General features: G+C 40.5%; 1 protein-coding gene across 1 annotated transcript in view; it reads right to left on the bottom strand.

Moving 5' to 3' along the window:
• The window catches only part of LOC121303634 (pappalysin-1-like), a 188,830-nt gene that overhangs the window by 30,531 nt on the left and 138,920 nt on the right, over positions 1-19,379 (bottom strand). The window contains exons 15-19 of the mRNA XM_041234437.1: positions 15,256-15,439; positions 14,323-14,533; positions 7,440-7,611; positions 6,037-6,187; positions 5,788-5,897 (exon numbers count right to left, since the gene is read on the bottom strand). Coding sequence (XP_041090371.1) covers positions 5,788-5,897; positions 6,037-6,187; positions 7,440-7,611; positions 14,323-14,533; positions 15,256-15,439 — 828 coding nt within the window. The remainder of the gene's footprint in view (positions 1-5,787; positions 5,898-6,036; positions 6,188-7,439; positions 7,612-14,322; positions 14,534-15,255; positions 15,440-19,379) is intronic.

The raw sequence follows: 19,379 nt of genomic DNA, 5'->3' as shown, positions 1-19,379 counted from the left end.
GTGTGCTCTCCCCCATCTGTACTGCTGTATTATTATTATCGATGTACGCGGCACGCACAACGTGGTGTGCACAGTATCTGCCACTAGTGTGGGAACGTAGTGCTGCACAGTACACGTTGCACATAGTGCACGGTACTCTGCGCATGATGCTAGGGTCGCGCGGTGCACGCAGTGCACACGGGGCTTGGCCACTGCTTCAGACCTAGCACAACAGTGCCTCTTTGCCTCTGCCTGTAGACGGTACTCCACTCCGCTGTAGGCTACATGCTGCCCTGGTTGTGTGACTGCACGTAGTCCAGGCTAGACACTCCTGTGTTTCTCCCATAGCTGTGTGTATCAGCCTGCATGTTTTTCCTATTACAGCCTGTGCACTAAGAAAAAAAAAAGCAGTACACTTTTATTCCTGCCTAACACGCTGCAGCTCCTTCAGCCTGTGCTCCACTCTGGCATACTCGTTGTGTGACTGCATGCGGTCCTGAATTAGGTTATCGCCACTCTGCAACATGGTGCAGCACAGTGCGCTCTCCTGTACTGCTCTCCTGATTGCCTACCACAGCGACTCGAGCTATGTATCCACCCTGGTGTATACTCTGTGCTACCCCAAGTTGTGTTGACTTCACGAGTCCATGCCTCGGTGCTTAGAGCCAATAACACCTGAACTCGGTGTACCCGATGCTTCAGTGCACCAGTAGTGTATTCTACCTCACTCAGTGTCCTTGGTGTGTCTGCACCCTTGGTGCCTGAGTGTTTCAATAAACGGCTGAGCCGTACGTGGTGTTGGAAATGGCTTCTTCCTTCAAAAGCAGCCCTTACCTCCCTTGACCATTACTTGGACCAGTGGTTGAGGAATTGCAGCAGCGCTCCCACCGAGAACAGAAAGGCGCCTCGGCAAGTAGAGAACAAGATGCTGGCATCTGCTGTACTCACCAGGCTGTCTGGCCTGGCGAATGGGTTATCGCACTGGACCGAAAGAACATGGATTCCATGTTCCTATGGGTCCAGCGCACAGGAAGTTTTCCGTGCTGTGATTCGGCCTCTCTTTACCCTCTCACATTTTCAAAATGCATGGATGCCATCCTCGCTCCCTTGCAGCTGCAAGTGATCAGGGTGATGAATTATCTGGACGACTGGTTGATCTGCCCAGTTGCAGGAAGGTGCAGTGGCCCGCACAGCTATTTGTGATGAAGCATCTGTTGAGGCTGGGTCTCACCCTCAAATGATGCCAGAGCCAATTAATAGCAAGCTTACCTGTTGGACGACAGAGTAGCATCTCTCCAACATCAACTCTCCCTGTTTCGACATGGATCAAGGGTGCCCCTTGTCTTGTGCCGCAGCAATATCAGCCCATCGAGCTGGGCTTACTGCACATGCGCCCGCTGCAAGTTTGGCTCAATGGGTTTCATCTGCATCCCAAGTGCGACAGACACCATTGGCTGACAGTGTGTCTGGCATGCTCAGCGACCCTGTAATGGTGGAGGACGACCTCTCAGTGGAGCCAAGGGGTCCGAATGGGAGTAGTTTCCAACCGCAGGGTAATGACGATGGATGCCTCTAACTCTGGTTGAGCGCAGTCTGTGAAGGCAGAGGATTCAGCAGGTCTTGGTCTGATCGCTGGACGTCTCTGCATATCAATATGCTGGAGCTGCAGGCGGTTTTCCTTGCCATCCATCGCTTCCTACACGTGGTGTGCAACAAGCATGAGTTGATCCGCACGGACAACAATCAGTGGTGGTGTATATCAATCACCAGGGTGGCCTTCGGTCCACGGGGTTGCATCGCCTTGCCTTCAGAATCTGCTGTCCCTTTGGGCGATGCATGTCCCGGGCGTGGACAATCGAGCAGAGGACCGCCTCTCGAGGGTGGTGGAGTGCATTTGGGAACAATTCAGGAAGGCACAGGTCGATCTCTTTGCCTTGGCGGAGACGACACATTGCTCCATGTGGTACACCCTCTGCCGCTTAGGGTGTCCACTCGGCGTTGACACCCTAGCCCACGTATGGCCCAGAACGCTCCTTTAAGCATTTCCGCCTCTGCCATTACTCCCGGCCTTTCTTGAAAAGGTCTGGTAGAGAAGGCATCAGTTCTAGTTGCCCCCAGGTGGCCCACAAGAATCTGGTTCTCAACTCTGTGCCAGCTATTGAACGGCCCGCCCGGGAGATCCCGCATAGCCTGGATCTGCTCAGTCAGAGGACAGGCACGCTTTGACACCCAGAGCCGGGCAGGTTCCAGCTATGGGTCTGGCCCCTAAAAGGGACCGCTGGCCAGCCTTAGGGCTGTCGGATGTGGTTATGGGTACCTTGCAGAATGCTAGGGCGTATTCCACTAGGTTACTGTATGCCACCAACCACTTAGATTGCGTTGGTCGTCATTACGGTCTCGTCGCGAAAATAGAAGATCCTTCCCTGCGGGACGAATATATTCCTTTGGTAGGCGGGACCGAGGAGGTCATCAATGGAAGGGGGCCTATTGGCAGCTTTGATGGAAATAGCTCAGTGACGCCTTCCAATAGCCCGGTGTATAGTCCATAAATGATGCTTGGTGGCTATCTTTTCTTTCAGGGAACCAGGTTTACGGTAGGTAAACTAACTTTTCTGTTCCCATTCAGAGCAGCAGCATTGTTGCAGGAAGGAGCACATTTCTTGTAAACACTGCAGGCAGTTCTGTAACATTTTAATGTAAAGTGTAACCCAATACATTTCAAGAACTGACTGTAGTCAATTCAAAACAGCACCACTGTATTTAGTAAGCAATGGTTTGAGTTGGGCAAAATGTGCAATTACTGTTCCAACTCCTCAACTCCACACACATGCACAGATTGTTTTATGTTTTGGTAGGTCAAACAGCCTGCAGAAAACATGTTGCACTATGCTGACAACTTTAACTTTGCATCCCTGAAATGCAATTGCCTTTTCATACCCCTGAACTAAGCACTCAGTAAACTGATGGCTGTTGACTTTCATTTATAAAGAATCTGACTTGAAATCAGTAGCACAATTCATGAATTCAAGCTTACCCTTTTTAAAAGATTGATCACAGAGCTTTCGTGTTCATAACAGTCCATCAAATAAGAGGACAGCTAACTTGGTAATTTAGCAAGACTGTCTGAAGGTTTTAATAATGTAACAATGTGTTTGGGTAACAAGACTATCCCATGCCAGACATAAATAACAGATTACAGGTACAAGTGCAATGGTCTACATTTAATAATAGCCATACCGGTGATCAGGTATTCAACAGCCAAAGAAAAGTAGCATTACTAACAGGAAAACAGACTAAATACAGTTAAGTTTTCTGAAACTTAACAGCTGACTGGATAGAACTAAACACATTAAAACCGTACAGCAGCCCTGGCCGAAGCAAAAGACCTAGATTGTAACTCCCCTTTAAACGATGTGGGATTCTCAAGATAAAGCCAGAAATATGTATGATGCATTATATACAGTATGGTGGGATGCTAAGCAGTCATTTTTTCATCACAACAATCAATCGAATAATGACAAGTTTACCTACAGCCTGACAATCCTTTTTAATAACTTAAGCTGTGCCAGAGACTGATGCCTTTATTCCATTAATACAATAAAATCTATTTTTAGACCAGCTTTCAGGGGTATTACAACATCCCTGTGTTTGATCTTTCATTGTAAACCAACAGTAAATGAGTAGTAAATGACTAATTGACAGCTATTACAAACAAAATTATTTTTAACTGAGGCTGCAGTCATCCTGCAGGTATGGTTAGACATACAGTCCCCAGATCACATGTACCTGAGAGTAACAAGGTACTTTGAGCTGTGCTTGATCTGCCTGTACTAAAGCATCGTCATCTGTAAGGACAGCATGATAAAACACAAGGACAAAAACACAAGGACTATCGATTTCACCTTGGCACAGACACTTTAACATGGTGACCTTTCAGCTATGAATTGATTTCTAACCAAAGTTACTGTTATAAATACTGAATATATCATATTGCAGACATTCTCTGTTGTAAAAAGGCTAAGAGTGCAAGGTCATATATTTTCTTTCTAGAGCTGAATATTGAAACCGATTCCCTAAATCTCTATTATTATTATTATTATTATTATTATTATTATTATTATTATTATTATTATTATTATTATTATTATTAATAATAGTAGTAGTATTAATATTGGACCATTTGCCCTGATCAGTGCGTGACGCATTCATGATGACATTGTTCAAGTTCATCCCCAACATGCTCAATTGGTTTGAGATTCAGGCTCATGGAAGATGCTTGAAGTCTCTGCCATTCTTCTCAGCCCATTCTCACACATCCTAGCCCATTGGAGGCTGCATTATTGTACTGAAAGCTTCAGTTGTTATCAGGGCTCAAGTGGAGCATGGACTTGCTCAGTAAAATGAAGTAAACTACAGCTCGATTGGCTTTCCAGAGTAATAAAGGGACCCAGGGTAGACCAGGAGAAGAAAATACTCTACACCAAGGCAAGGCCAGGTCCGAACAGTGTCCAGCAGTTACAGGATTGGACCACAGTGTAGAAACGGGATTACTGTACTCTGTGAATCAAAGGTCTCAGAGGACACGTCCAGGATCTACATTAAAAACACTGTTTAGCTACAGAATCCACATTTTCACACCTAAACAAGGGACTTGTGCGGTCTTGAAGGTTTGCATTAACTATTTTCCATTAGTCCAATAACATATATTTTAAAAACATTTACAGTAGGGTTTTTTTTTTTTATCATGTATTTGTTTTATTATTATTATAAGCTTTTAAGAATAAATAAACCCAGGATGCTTTTTTTTTTCACTGAGGCAAAAGCAATGAAAATTCACTTGGAAGCGAATGTAGAAATTGGTTGCTACTGTGCCAAGCTGTGTGAAAACATGAAATAGTCTGCTGCTTTCTTCCTTTCTTGCAGAGAACAAAGGAGGAAAATTATTGTCTGACGCATTAGAGCCACTTGAGTATTCCTAAACTACCCTTACAGAGAAGTTTAACAAATACCACAAGGATCTGATTATAATACCAGTGCATTAGCCCAAGGAAGCCTCTTCAGAACCATTAGCAGAGTACATAGGAATGTACTGGATACAAATACAGTGTACAGCATGGAGGTACTGATACACAGCTATCGAAACGGTACCTTACCTTGGTCCTACAAATTACTTCAAGTATGTTTGTGAATCAAAATATGGTACCATCCTGCCAGTGTCTTCTTAATACAGTAGCACTGCATTGCCACAGAAGAAATGTGTTTAGGGTACAGCCAAATAGCACAGTTAGATGATAGTAAACTGCGGAAATAAAACTACTGTACAGACTGTAATGCAATCCAAATTCAAACTATAGCCTATTTGCATTGTCTTGAAGTAAAAGAACAAAACAAAGAACTCAAATGAATAAGTAATTGAATGAAATATGAATGATTTATTAGATGCATCATACAAGAGGCTGCTGTAACATTTCCAGTGGGAACATACCACTGCATGGGATCTTTGGATTGCTTAGAGTGACCTGAATGTTTGTTTCCATGAATAATATACTGTCTGATATCTAAAGAGGCTCTTGCTGGCCTCTTTAACAATAGTTTCATTAATTTCAAACTGTATTCTACTGATACAAAATAAATGTTATTAAAAGAATATTTAAATAAAGCACCCGTAACTGTTGAAACATTTGTCACTGAATGTATGAAGTTTCTGTTAGTATTGCTAAATGTAATGAAACATGAGAACCAGGGCTCATTTTGGACTGTTACCTAAGGTTTGCACAGTGTTGGTGTTGCTAATGATAATCCACTCACCTGCACTTTTGGGGGGTTCCTCCAGTGCTCCACATCCTGTGATGTCATGTTGCTAGGTAACACCACCGGGCTGCTGTTGGCATCTAAGCAGGATGGCACACACTTTGAACCTAAAAAGAACATTCATCACTGTTTAAATCACTAAAACAGATGCAAGCATGTGGCTTTGTGTGCTCTTCAAAAACCATCCACACAGAATCGAAGGCAAGTTCATTCTCAGTCGTCTATGTATAAGAGCAGCATAAATACCTATGCCATATCCCTCATGACAGTTGAGTCTGACGCTGTGGTTGGGAATGCGCGCCAGTGGACACTCTCCTTGCCATGTCTTGCAGATATGGAACGAGCCGCTCCAGTTTCCATCCTTCCTGCAGCGGATCAGGTTGTTATTTGGTCCCTTCTAAAGAGGTACAATACAAAGTTAGCATGAGTGTGATCACAAGAGTACAAACAAACACAAGCTTTATTTATTACCAAATGTGTGTCCATTCAATATCAGTATCACAGAAGCCATGTGCTAGTTCATACACAATCCTGTTACAATGACCAACACTTATTAAAGACTTTGCTGCACAGCATACAGAGGGCTATATACAGCAGATAAATGTATCTATTGAAATTACAGCTCTCAATCTTCCAGTTGACCCAATTGCTGACATTTTAATTGGATCCTGCCTGGGAACATCAATCAGGGGCTGAAAGTTTCATTGCTTAATATTCTGACATTTTATTGGGAAAGTTCATCACTTGTAATGAGATCATAATTCTGAACAATGAATGCTTGCACTGTTAGACACATCCTCACATCCCTGAGCTCAAACTTGCATTGTCCTTACTGTTTTAAAATTAGCTTGGTTGCTATTTACAAGAATGGTCTCTAATTACACTTAATTAGAAAGTAATTGCAAAGTAAATACACTGATGTTTGTATGACTACTCCACAAGGCTACTGGCCTTAACTGCCTTTCGCACTGGAGGCCTGGGATTAAATCCAGTGAAATAAATGAGGTGGTCACAACTCTGTAACTAACAACATGTGGAAATAGACTTCTTTATCACTGAGTTCTTTTAATGTGTCTAATGGGGAATGGGCAATAAGTAACATGAAAGGCAGAGTAATTAATAAGGAAGTTATCTGTCTTCTAGCTTTTTACAATAGTAATTAGGCTATTTGAGACAAAGGACACAAAGGTAACAGTCACCATTACTGTGAATGACTGTCTAGATAACATAAAAGTAGGGCTTCTGATTTTAGTTAATAGTAAAATTGATTTAATTTACATTAAAAGAGAGGAGTTGCTTCTGCTTTGAAATGAAAAAGTAAGACGTATGATTTAACAGCCCATTTACTTAAATGAAATCAATGTTTCTATGAACACGTTTCTCAGTGTGATTGAGAGACACAAATGGATTAACAGCTATCAATTGATTTTTTTTTTTAAAGGAGAGTAGAAAAGTCAACGACAAAACACCGAAATTAGAAGCCCTACATAAATGCTACCGTTTAACTCTTCTGATTTGCTCAAGAAAAGCAGATGAACTCTGTATTCCACCCATCACTCATGCTCCGTATCTTCACTGTGGAGTACAGACACGCTGGCCTGCTAATCCAGGGTGAGTGAACAGGAGTTCAGTTGCACAAGGTAACTCACAGTTTTGTTCCCTCCCTCGTTGCAGTTGATGCGACAGGCGCTGTTGAAGTTAAAGCCATTGCTGCATTGGTACAGCCCGTGGAACACTGCTGACGGGGGAGCACAGGTCACCGGAACACAAGCTCCTTCCTGCCAGCTGCCATCCTCAGTGCATTGAGTTTTAAATGCCCTCCTTGGTGGGGGGACAACACGACACAACAACATTACTGTGCATATCCCATTTAACATACAATATGGTTCCACTAGTTTAAGCATCACTTGCATTACATGTGGAGGACTGATAAAACGGTATGTAATTGCTGTAGCAATATTAATTAATGAGAGAACTTCAATCACCCCTGTCCTGGGGACTGAACTCCCACAATACACAGCAGCCTTTGTATTCCAGTGACACTCTAGTAAAGCTCAATTTGAAATACATAAACAAACACCACCAATCATCTATGTTAATCACCAAGACATTTGATTAAACATCTTAACAGGATCCTTTTTCAGTTCTGAGGCATTCTCCACACACGCACTGTAAATAATAATAATAACTGAATGATGGCAGTTGAAATCAAAGGCCTTGTATGACTTATTGAAAGCGGGTAACTGTTGTGCCAGATCACAAGATTTCAAAATGCCTGCCTGCGGCTGCTTACCCTCCTTCTGAAATATAGGCACTGCTTGTATATTAAAATCCCAGTGCTAGAAATAATCCACATTGAGGTGTTTGGATTACTTTTTATTCCAGTGTTTATTCTTCCAATAGTGCTCATCTTTGCAAACATTAACCGGTGAATCATCAGTTACTTTAAATGTCTTTCAGAAATGTATCATAATATTTTCCATTTTACGTTACTTGCCACACACAGGTCTATGTGAATTGTAGGTTTTATGGGACTGTGAGAGCAAGGGGAAACAAATTCCACATTATAATATAGTATAATAATATATATATATATATATATATATGTGGCACGCGCACTTGAAAAAACGGACCTGTTTGATTTTCTGCATTTTTGCACATTTTTCACATTGAATTTGGTCGTAGTAGTATATAGTGGGAGTCTGAGAAAAAAAAATGACACTAAAGTTTGGTGCTTCTTTCATTTGTTTGGTGTGCAAGGTAATCAAACATGCAATCTTCAGGTGTGAAAAAGTTATTGCTCCTCTAGTTAACTCAACCTAATTAAAGGGATATTTAGGGTCAGCTGTTTGAATACTTTGATTAACAATCAGGCCTGATTTGGGCCAGCCCTGCTCAATATAAATCTGATTAACTTTGACCCTACCATCAGAGTGAAGTTGTCAGCACACAGGTTTTAGAGGCACATCATACCACAATCAAAAGAAATTCCTGAAGACCTTTTGGAAAAAAAAAAGTTGCTGATGCCTATCAGTCTGGAAAGGGTTACAAAGACAGTCAAAGCCATATTGTCCAAATGGAGAAAGTTTGGGACAGTAATGAATCTTCCCAGGAGTGACCGTCCAGCCAAAATCTCACCAAGAGCAAAATGACGACTTGCCATTATTGAAGGAACCATGAATTCTGCTCTGTATCAGAGAATTCTACAGGAGAATGTCAGGCCATCCGTCCATGAGCTGAAGCTGAAGTGCAGCTGGGTCATGCAGTAAGATAATGATCCAAAACACACAAGCAAGTCTACATCAGAATGGTTGAAGAACAAGAAATTTTAAGTTTTGGAATGGCCTAGTCAAAGTCCAGACCTAAAAGCCATTGAGATGTTGTGACAGGACCTGAAACAATCAGTTTATGCTCGAAAACCCATTAATGTCTCTGAGTTGAAGCAGTTCTGCATGAAAGAGTGGGACAAAATTCAACCACCTTGCTGTGAGAGACACAGTCAATAACATGATCAATAACTACAGGAAGCGTTTGGTTGCAGTTATTACTGCTAAAGGTGGCGTAACCAGTTATTGAGTCTAAGGGGGCAATTACTTTTTCACACAGGGGCATTGGATTGCATAACTTTAAAATGTTTAGATAACAAGAACATTGTGTATTAGTTGCAGTTGGCAGGTTTAAAATGCCAAAGCAAGGGTTTAAAGCCTTTTATTTCAGTTTTATTAATTATTTGTAGTTTAAAACACCGCACCACTGTGTGTAATGGCGGCCGTGTGTAAAAACTACAATTACCATGACCTGCGAGGCAGGCTGCTCGCAATTATGGAAACAGGCTGTTAGCAATGATTGAATTAAGAAACACATGAAAGGGGAGAGATGGTTCTGTGCAGGGTGTGTAGCAGTAGGAATAATGTGTGTGGTCCTGGAGACAATAAGCTGTGGAAACTCTGGTTTACAGTAACCACTTCAACCCTTTGAAAAACTACAATAGGAGCAAAGCAGCAAAACCTTCTGTACAATGGGATCGCTATAACTGCAAGTAGGTCTATTAGTTTACATTGTATATTTTAAACTAGTGGCATCGTTCCTGAAAAAGTCTATAGTGGGTTATAGACCTGGAGCATTCTACTGCAGTTACCCTATCCTGTGTGTGTGTACATTTCGGTACTGCAAGAAAATATAGTGTTTAAAAGGACGGTGAGAATCTTTGCAATGGCATTACAAAAACAAATCAAACAAGATCACTCCATCAGTGATTAACAACATGTCTTTTAAAGTAAATAACCTCCATATCATTGCCATTGGCCTCTTGGTAGCCTCTCTGATCAGTCTCTTTCTTGCTCGGTCATCCAGTTTGGAGGGACGGCCTGATTTAGGCAGGGTCTTGGTGGTGCCATACACGTTCCACTTCTTAATAATCATCTTGACCTTGCTCCAGGAGATATTCAAGGCCTTTGATATTTTTTATACCCATCCCCTGATCTGTGCCTTTCAGCAACTTTGTCCTGCAGTTCTTTTGAAAGCGCCTTGGTGATCATGGTTGTGTCTTTGTCTTGAAATGCACTACCTAGCAGACGGAACTTACAGGAACTGCTGCATTTATCCTGAAAACATGTAAATCACTACAATTTAACACAAGTGGAGACCACTTAATGTGGTGTGTCATTTTGAAGGCGATAGGTTACACCTGAGCTAATATAGGATTGCTAGTACAAGGGGGGTGGACACTTATCCAACCAAGCTATTTCAGTTTTTATTTTTAATTAATTTTCTACAAATTTATATAATTTTTTTTTCACTTGGAAGTTGTGGGGTAAGATGTGTAGATAAATGAAAAAAAAAAAAATTGCAGGCTATAAGGCAATAAAAAGTGAACATTTTGAAAGGGGGTGTAGACTTTCTACAGGCACTATATATATATATATATATATATATATATATATATATATATATATATATATATATATATATATATATATATATTGTAAGGTACCAGGGAGGGGGGTAAAATCCTTCCCTGCTAAAAACCTTGTGAGAATGCACATTTGGGTGTTATGGGGTTTAATTGTAATTGTTTTAATGATTTAGTTAATCCTCGGCACCTGATCGTAATTATAAATTAGAGCCAGGTGCAGGGTATTTAAGAGAGGCAGCCAGTCTGTTCCAGGCTGCTGTGCGTAGGGAGGCAGAAGGTGTGGTCCGCTTCCAAGCAGTCAAGGTAAAGTGCTGTGTTAAACCTTGTGAGTTGTGTTTGGGTTACAGGTAAACAGCTTAGCTGTCCTGGTTGAGTTAGGTTCCAGACTGTATAGTTAGTGCTCCAAGAAGGAGCTAGGTGTTTGTTTGTTTTGTTTAATTTATTTGATTGGTGTTTATTAAAAGTGTGCGTCAGCACTTAAATCAATTCCATTTCTGTGTCCTGGGTCTACTTTGAAAGGGGCAACGAACGTGAAAAGTGAAAGGATCGTTTACAATATATATATATATATATATATATATATATATATATATATATATATATATATATATATATATATATATATATATATATATATATATATACAATAACTGTCATATCTTTTCCCTGGATCTTTTCCATACAGAAAGCCTATAATACACATACTGTTATATGTGTTTTTTTCTATAATTATGTATTTTATGTAATTTAGTTCCATTTTCATGAATTCAGACCAGTCTCAAGTGCTGAATCATGTTTTCGGTGCTTTTCAACGGGCCACGACACTATTTTCACATCTCACAACTACAGGGCTCTGAAAAATAGATCAAAGCAAACCTACAGCAACCCACACAGCTCTAAAGATATTGTGCTCACAAAGTAGCTCCATGCACATCCATTCATAACATAGGTCTCGAATGTGCAATTGTGAAAGAAAGACAAGTTCTAGTAAAACTTGGGATAAGGGGCCTATTGTGCAAAAGTGGTTTAAAAAAAAAGCCACGTTTAGTTTAAGTTACCTGGTTTGAGTTAACAGGATAAAACTTAGCAGGCTAAACCATAGACTGAGTTTAAATTAATCTAGATAACTCAAACCAGGTTAATTTTTCTATCTGTGCGTGTGGAACCAACTGGGTAGTCTATTAACAGTCATCGGAAGAAATTGAGAAAACGAAAGGGGCGACTTTTTTTTTTTTTTTTTTTTTTTACTGCTTCAGAACAACATATTTTCGTTTCAACGAATGACAATATTAAAAAAAAAAATTTAACAAAAAAATAAAAAACACAAAAAAACCCTGCTACTGCTGTTAACACGTAAGTATACAGTCGTATTTGTTATTTCGCTCATGTACACAAGCTCAAATTACCGGGCTTTATTTTATATTATACTTCCCGGCCTACTATATTTGCAATATATATCTCTTCGACCAATTATATCCCCACCCCCTCAATTATATATATAGATACTCTGCTGTATTTTAATTTATGAAATAAAAAATTTTTTATATAGATGTTTTTGCCTTATTAAATATACCTGTAATATGTTATATTATATATAGATATATATAATATATATTTTATATATATATATATATATATATATATATATATATATATATAATAATACCTGCAATGGCATAGAACGGCTCCTTGTTCCGATTCACTAGAGCATGTCCGAGAAATTTCACGAAGACTGGGAGCAACTTCCTCAGTGCAAGGTACACTTTCCTTATAGCTCTGCTTATCATTGCCTTATTAAGATTTTCAGCATTGTCGACTGTATACAAAAATGTTCCACAGGCCATAAATCTTAGACCTATGCAGAGTAACTGTATATGGGTAAGCGCTCTGCTCCGTTGGGTTTGTTGCTCAAGGGAGGGTCTTAGGAGAGCCACCAGATAGGATACTATCCCTAGAGAAGCGGTATCTCTCGTACAGGGTGGAATCTGGATTATTAATCGGATCCTGGCAATAGCTGAACACTGTCTGCCCAGAAAAGACCTTCTTATAATTATAGCACCAACATCTACCACACTCGCTATAAAAAGTGACACCAATGGTTTATTTATCTATTTTTTTTAGTTTTAAAAGTTAGGATTAATCTTTGTTATCCTGCTCCGAAGCAGTTATTTAAACGTGATGTGTTACTATGGTTTTAAGCTTGAGAACAGAAAATAGGAGACACTTTTTTACACAGAGAATTGTGAGGGTCTGGAATCAACTCCCCAGTAATGTTGTTGAAGCTGACACCCTGGGATCCTTCAAGAAGCTGCTTGATGAGATTTTGGGATCAATAAGCTACTAACAACCAAACGAGTAAGATGGGCCGAATGGGCTCCTCTCGTTTGTAAACTTTCTTATGTTCTTATGTTTTTATTATTATTATCTTGTTTTGTGCAATAGACTAAGCCTGACTTTCACAATTAAACCTGAAAGTTATCAGGATAACTCATTAAACCACTTTTGTGCAACAGGCCCTTGGTACTACACAACAGCAGGTTAAAGAACTCTCTGATTATAAGCAGTGCTGCTAGAATGTCTTGCACGTTTCCGGTCATGTAACCTGGAAAGTTAAACTGCCCTCAGACCTTTGCTGGATTCTTTCCTGTCAATAACTAACCAGCTGCCTCCCCTATTGAGTGACATGCTTTCAGCCAGTCACACGAGTTGAAATGACCCAGGAAATGCAAAAAGGTCACCCAAGAATAAGACATAGAAACCGAAAACTTCCTTTAATCTAGTGTAGCAGCAGATAGCATGTGTTTAAAATATAGCTCACGTGGGCAATTGTTTAAGGGTGCTGTAGCCAGTGCTTACTGCGTCGCATGAAAACGGGTATTAAAAGTTTCAGGCCAAACCAGAACAACAATAAATGTCACTAAAAGAGCAAGTTAAAGCAATTAAATCATGTATTATTTAAAAACACAATGTTCTGTAACATTTAAGTGCAAACATGAAGGTCTTGCCTTCGCTCATGTTCTATGTTTGGAACTGATCTGGGATTTCCATAATGGACAATTAGGAAATAGTTTTTTTGGAACAGCTTTCTTATAAAAAAAAATAAATTAAAAACTCAATATTGCAGTAAGTCAATGCCAGAGACGTTCACTGTGGGACCTCATTTCAGTGCTGGCTTCAAGATGTTTTTCCTTCCTATTTCGTTTAACAAGAGCTCATTTGACATGCTCCCGATGACCTTTATTGTTCTGGCCAACGCTAAAGACTCTGAAATACCAAATGAACAGCCTCAGCCACTGGTTGTGGTAGCCCTTGGATTGCCAGAGTTGAGCAGCAGACATTTGATCACTGTTTTAATACTGGGGGAAAGCTAAGGAAATAAACAGTGTTATTTTTTTTTGTCTGAACTTGGTAGAAAATGTGCCATCACATTTACAGCCCAGAGAATAGTTAGCAACAACGAGTAGAGAATACAATCTTGTTTTTTATAAAATGCAGGTTAATAACAGGGCACGACGTTATTTTGAGTTGAATTTGAATATTTTTTAATTTGTTTTGAGTTGGTTTGGTTCAAAAGAAATTAGACAGCGACTAGTAATTCACAAAACAGAGAAACTTACTTTATTGCTGTTTTGGAGAGGCTAGGGATGTGGTAGCCTGGCTTGCATTTGTACTTGCAGAAGGAGCCAACCTTGTGTCCGTTGGCACGGCAACGGGAGGTCTGCAGGATAGCATTGGGCACAGGGGGAGGAGCCAGGCACATGAGCTCACAGAGTGCCTCCGGGAAAGACCAGAGTGCATCCTCCATGCAGACCAGAGTGTTATTGGTCCCTGATGGGAGAAAGAACCAGAGGATCAACTTCCACACACATGGCACTGGTTATGAGCAGAATAATAACCACAATTATTAACAACAGGCCACTTAGCAGAATTACAGAGGTGTGTGTTTGGAAAACAAATTATTTACAGCCGCCTTAACTTTTCCAGTTTGGCTTATTGTAAACGTATTCATTTAAGAAGGATTGCAGAGAACACCGCTTATTTCAAGTTCTTTAATCTGAACGGTTCTGTAGAGAAGTCTGGCAAAACCTGGACCAAGGCGCTTACAGATCTCCTATAAGCAAAATCTACACAAAAACTAGAGCGATGGAAAGCAGGCTCTTGTTTTAAAATGCTGCTATGCATTCTGCAAGGCTGTGTGTAGCCATCCTAGTGCTTTGGCCCTTTAACTGGTGGGTGGGAAGCAATATACTGTAGTAAGCGATCTGATGATCTTATCCATGCGTATTGTGGATGCCTCATGACCTTGTCTGTGTTTATACTCTATATGTTAATGTCCCAAGGAGAGGTGTGTTTGGATTGCAGTGCATTCTAGACTACCACAGAAAGTCTTTATAACAACATCCTCTCCTATTGATTTTTATTTCCTGTTTTGTTTTAGGAAGGGGATCGATTTGTGGGTAGTTTTATTTGTGCTAATGGTTTAATGATGTATTCATGGTCACTTGTGATACCTGTATGGGAATCCTTGTTTTGGACTTGTTTTTGCTCACCTCGAAGCTGGGCAGGGTCCTTGCATTGAAACCAGCACTTCTTGCCGAACGTGGTCCCCTCTGGACAGTGGAAAGCAGCCGGGTAAACGTGGTACTTGTCTGGGATTCCACAGTCCACAGGCTCGCAAGTGACCTCTTTATTCCAGTTCCCATCTGTGCAGGTCATTGTCACTGTGGTCTCCGACTGTAAAATAAAGAAACAGAAGCATAACCCTCTCATTCCTAGACAATATCACCGGGTCCGGAATAGACAGACACAGGGCACCACTGTGGATTAGAGGAGTGATCTTGGTAAGGGTAATGGTAGAAGGGAGATGCTTTGGTTTGAAATAATCCTAATACTGTTCTTACAGTGTAACATGTTTCTTTAACAATTAAAAAGTGTTTGAAAGGCTGATGAGATGCACAGCTGTTGTCTGGGTGTATGTTTGGAATATAATCTTAACAAGTGCAATAAGCACAGGGTTTGTGATTTAAAAGTTTGTGTCTACCTCTAACTTCAATGACCTCTTCAAAGCGTTTGTTTATGCAGGACCCAAATTCCTGCGGTACTCGGAACAAGTGAAACTAATTTTAAAAGATTCCTTTGAGGCGTGCAGTCTGGATTTTCAGGGATTTCAAGGAAATGTACAATTTGCTTTCAAATGAAAGTTGAAGATCTATGCCTGTGGTATTGGTGGGCTTGGAGTCGTACGCCCACGTGAAGTTTTTATGTTATTCAAACTGAAAGACACTGCCACTTCACAGCTCCAGCAAAGGGCCATGCATTTATACAGTAGGAATATCCCCATAGTACAAAGAAAAGCTCATAGGACTGCCACTCAGAAATCTGCAGATGGATCCTCCTCACATCGAATCGCCACATCTGTTACACAGTATGAAAACTGATATCTCACAAACAAAAACATTCCACTATTTTAGAGAAACTCCAGCAATCTGAAAAAAAAAACTCATCAAGGTCAGGATTACTCATCAAAACCCCCAGGTGTGTGTGTTATACAGTGTTCAATGAGAGAGAGACAAACAGTCTCAGAGACAGAAAGGGCAATTGCTGAACACAACTATCTAAGAACCTCACAAGAGGTTCCTTATCCAGACAATGAGTGCTGGGCAGTACTGCATTGCTATAATAAAAGGGTGGCTAAGGTGCTTATCACAAAGAATGCACATAATCACTTTTAATGCCCAGAGAGCTAAATTAAAATCCATTGAGTAAGAAGTGTTTTAGACACATTTGATTTACAGTTGCAATGTGTGGGCAGTGAGCAGGCTAAATAGAATCCGCCATTCTCCATTCAACAAAACTCCAGCACAACAGAACATTTCAATTGCTATTTCAAGAGTAATATATCCCCTCCCCTCTGGTTGATTAACTGAAAGGTTCCCCACTTTAGCACAAAGCCAAACTGTTCATCAGCAATTCTGCACAATTTTTAACCAAAAACCTACAGTACATGCCTCTTAACGGCATCCTACGGTACATATTTGTCATGATTCAATTGATTAAGGTGCATGTTTAGTTGGTCCTTTGGGTCCAGAGAATTCCCTAAAACACCAAAGCGACCTACAGCTTAGAAATAGCTGGGAAGCATGGGGTTAACTTCTTCATGATATTTGTAAGTTTTGCACCCAAGTGCTTCTATAGACGTCCACCCACCCTTTCCCCAACACAGCCCAGATTTGCTGACCACAGACAGGAGCTGTTCTGTTTATGACCGCCTGCACTTCACTTTTCCCACTGCCTTCGCCAGCCTTTGGCTGCTGAAATTAATTTGAAAACCACACCCTATTTATACAGGGGAAAACACCAAACAGGAGTGAAGGCCCTGGCTAACCCATGTCATGCTGCTACTGTGCGCTCTGAAAACTTTCATCACACATTAACCCATGTCATGCTGCTACTGTGCGCTCTGAAAACTTTCATCACACATTAACCCATGTCATGCTGCTACTATGCGTTCTGAAAACTTTCATCACACATTAACCCATGTCATGCTGCTACTGTGCGCTCTGAAAACTTTCATCACACGTTAACCCATGTCATGCTGCTACTGTGCGTTCTGAAAACCGTCATCACACATTAACCTGCAACCCGCTTGACTCTTTCTCTTATTTGAAAAGCTGCTGCTTCTTTACAAGTAGCTTGTACAGTATTGTATTTTGCAAACATGGGGCCAAAACTATTAAACATCCTGCAAGTTACAAGACTGAGTACAACTAATACATTTTTTTTCCTTTTTAATACTTACATTATTCTATACTGGCTTCTTCCCTGTATACAGTTTTATGCCACCATATTTAAAATCTATACTCAAAATGCAAACTGTATCATACAGCCCTGTATATTCCTTCAACAGCCACAATACCCAAAAGGAAATACCTGCCAGCTACATGCCTGCCTATCAATGTTTGGGTATTGAATACAGTGTACCTGCTGCAAAGCTATTTATTATTATTATTATTATTATTATTATTATTATTATTATTATTATTATTATTATTATTATTATTAGTAGTAGTAGTAGTATTAGTATTATTGGTTCTCCTTGTACTGGTACTCATACTCTACAATAGTTTTGGATGCAGTCATGTGCAATGTGGCAGGTTATAATACCACTATTTCTGTGCATCACTGAGAATAGCAGCTAAAGCCTTTCATCTAATAAGAAGTGTTCATCATGCATGGACAGGCTCTTCTGTTTATATAGTTTAAAAAAAAATGAATCCAATTTTATTTGATAGAATAAAAGAAAACATTTACTGTATAATTAGTTTAATTTAATTACAAGTGACTGCATAATAGTTTTTAACTTCAATCACTTTAGTTTCTTTTACTTCAATCACTTTCTGTAGCCCAGGAAGGTTTTTAAAAAGTATAACCTGGGAAAGCAATTGAAAGCCCAAAGAAGTTGAAAAGCCCCTCCGACAGACTGAGGTTGCTGGTTGGCTTGTTTGGAGTATCTCTTTGTTGTTTATATAGTGTACCTGCTTTTGCCATTTCGGTTTATACCCAAGAGATTACCACAGCTGTATCCTGAAACAAACATCTCTTTCTTATTCTCTCGAGACTGCAGAAGGCTGGGAGATGCAAAAAAATTGAAGCATTTACTGCTGAAATGCAGCAGTTTCAAACATTAGGAGAGTGTTTTGTTTGTCATTGGCAAAGTCGCTGGAGGTTCCCTCAGTGTGGATTAAGAAAAGCAACTTGAAGGGCTTTTCCCCCCTTTATCTATTGAACATCAAAAAAACATGGATTGCTTCTTTGCCAGTAAAGAAGAAAAAAAAAAAAAAGCCTTAATAGCTTGTGCAGAAGTCAAGTGTGTCATCATATTGATATATTATTACAGTACGAATGGAAATAGCAGAACAGTGTGCTTTTTCTTTCAATGAGTGCACCTGTCTAGGGTACAGTATTTTGATCTTAAATGCGGTGTGGCACATTCATTCGAAAATTAGTTATGTCAAGATTTCCAATGAAAAATATAAGCAAAAAAAGCCATGTTGTTTTAAGCTATATTTTGATTTAAAAACAATATAGGTGGTTGTAGCAGGGAGAGATCTGTGCTGACTCTGCTGGTGTGTTCACAGGCTGCAGGAAGAGGGCGGTAGTCGTCCAACAACCGCCTGTGAGTCATGGCAGTGACACGGGGAGGTGGGAAAGTGGGTGTGTGGACTTTCCCCCTCTCTGAATGGCTGAGAGGCGAATCTTGGGAGATTGTTAGCCCTATAAATTAACGCTCTGTTGTTTTCTCAGGTCTGCCCTGTTAAACATGCTGAGAGTGCGGAAGCGCTGGTCAATGACCGAGAACCAGTGGGAGAGAAAGAAACGGAGGTTCAGAGCGAGATATTGAGGGCGGGGAACCCTTGGGCAGACCCCTGATGAGTATATCAGAACAGGCTAGTGAGCCGGCAGTGTAGGACGGTGATCCGGGTTGCATGGGCAGTGGCGACCGGGATATCGCTGCAAAGTGCAGCACCTTTTCTTTGTAGTTTTTGTTACTGTTTTATTTTCCCTGTTTCTTTGTGCCTTCTGTTTTGAATTATTGTTTCGAAGCACCTGTAAGGGCGCCGGTATTGTGTACCATCGCTTGGTATGCCCGTGGTTCTGTTTACCATCGTTGGTA

This window comes from Polyodon spathula, chromosome 34 (genome assembly GCF_017654505.1).
Source record: "Polyodon spathula isolate WHYD16114869_AA chromosome 34, ASM1765450v1, whole genome shotgun sequence".
NCBI lineage: Eukaryota > Metazoa > Chordata > Actinopteri > Acipenseriformes > Polyodontidae > Polyodon > Polyodon spathula.
The sequence above is the reverse complement of the archived record's forward strand: the minus strand, read 5'-3'. Positions and strand labels throughout refer to the sequence as shown.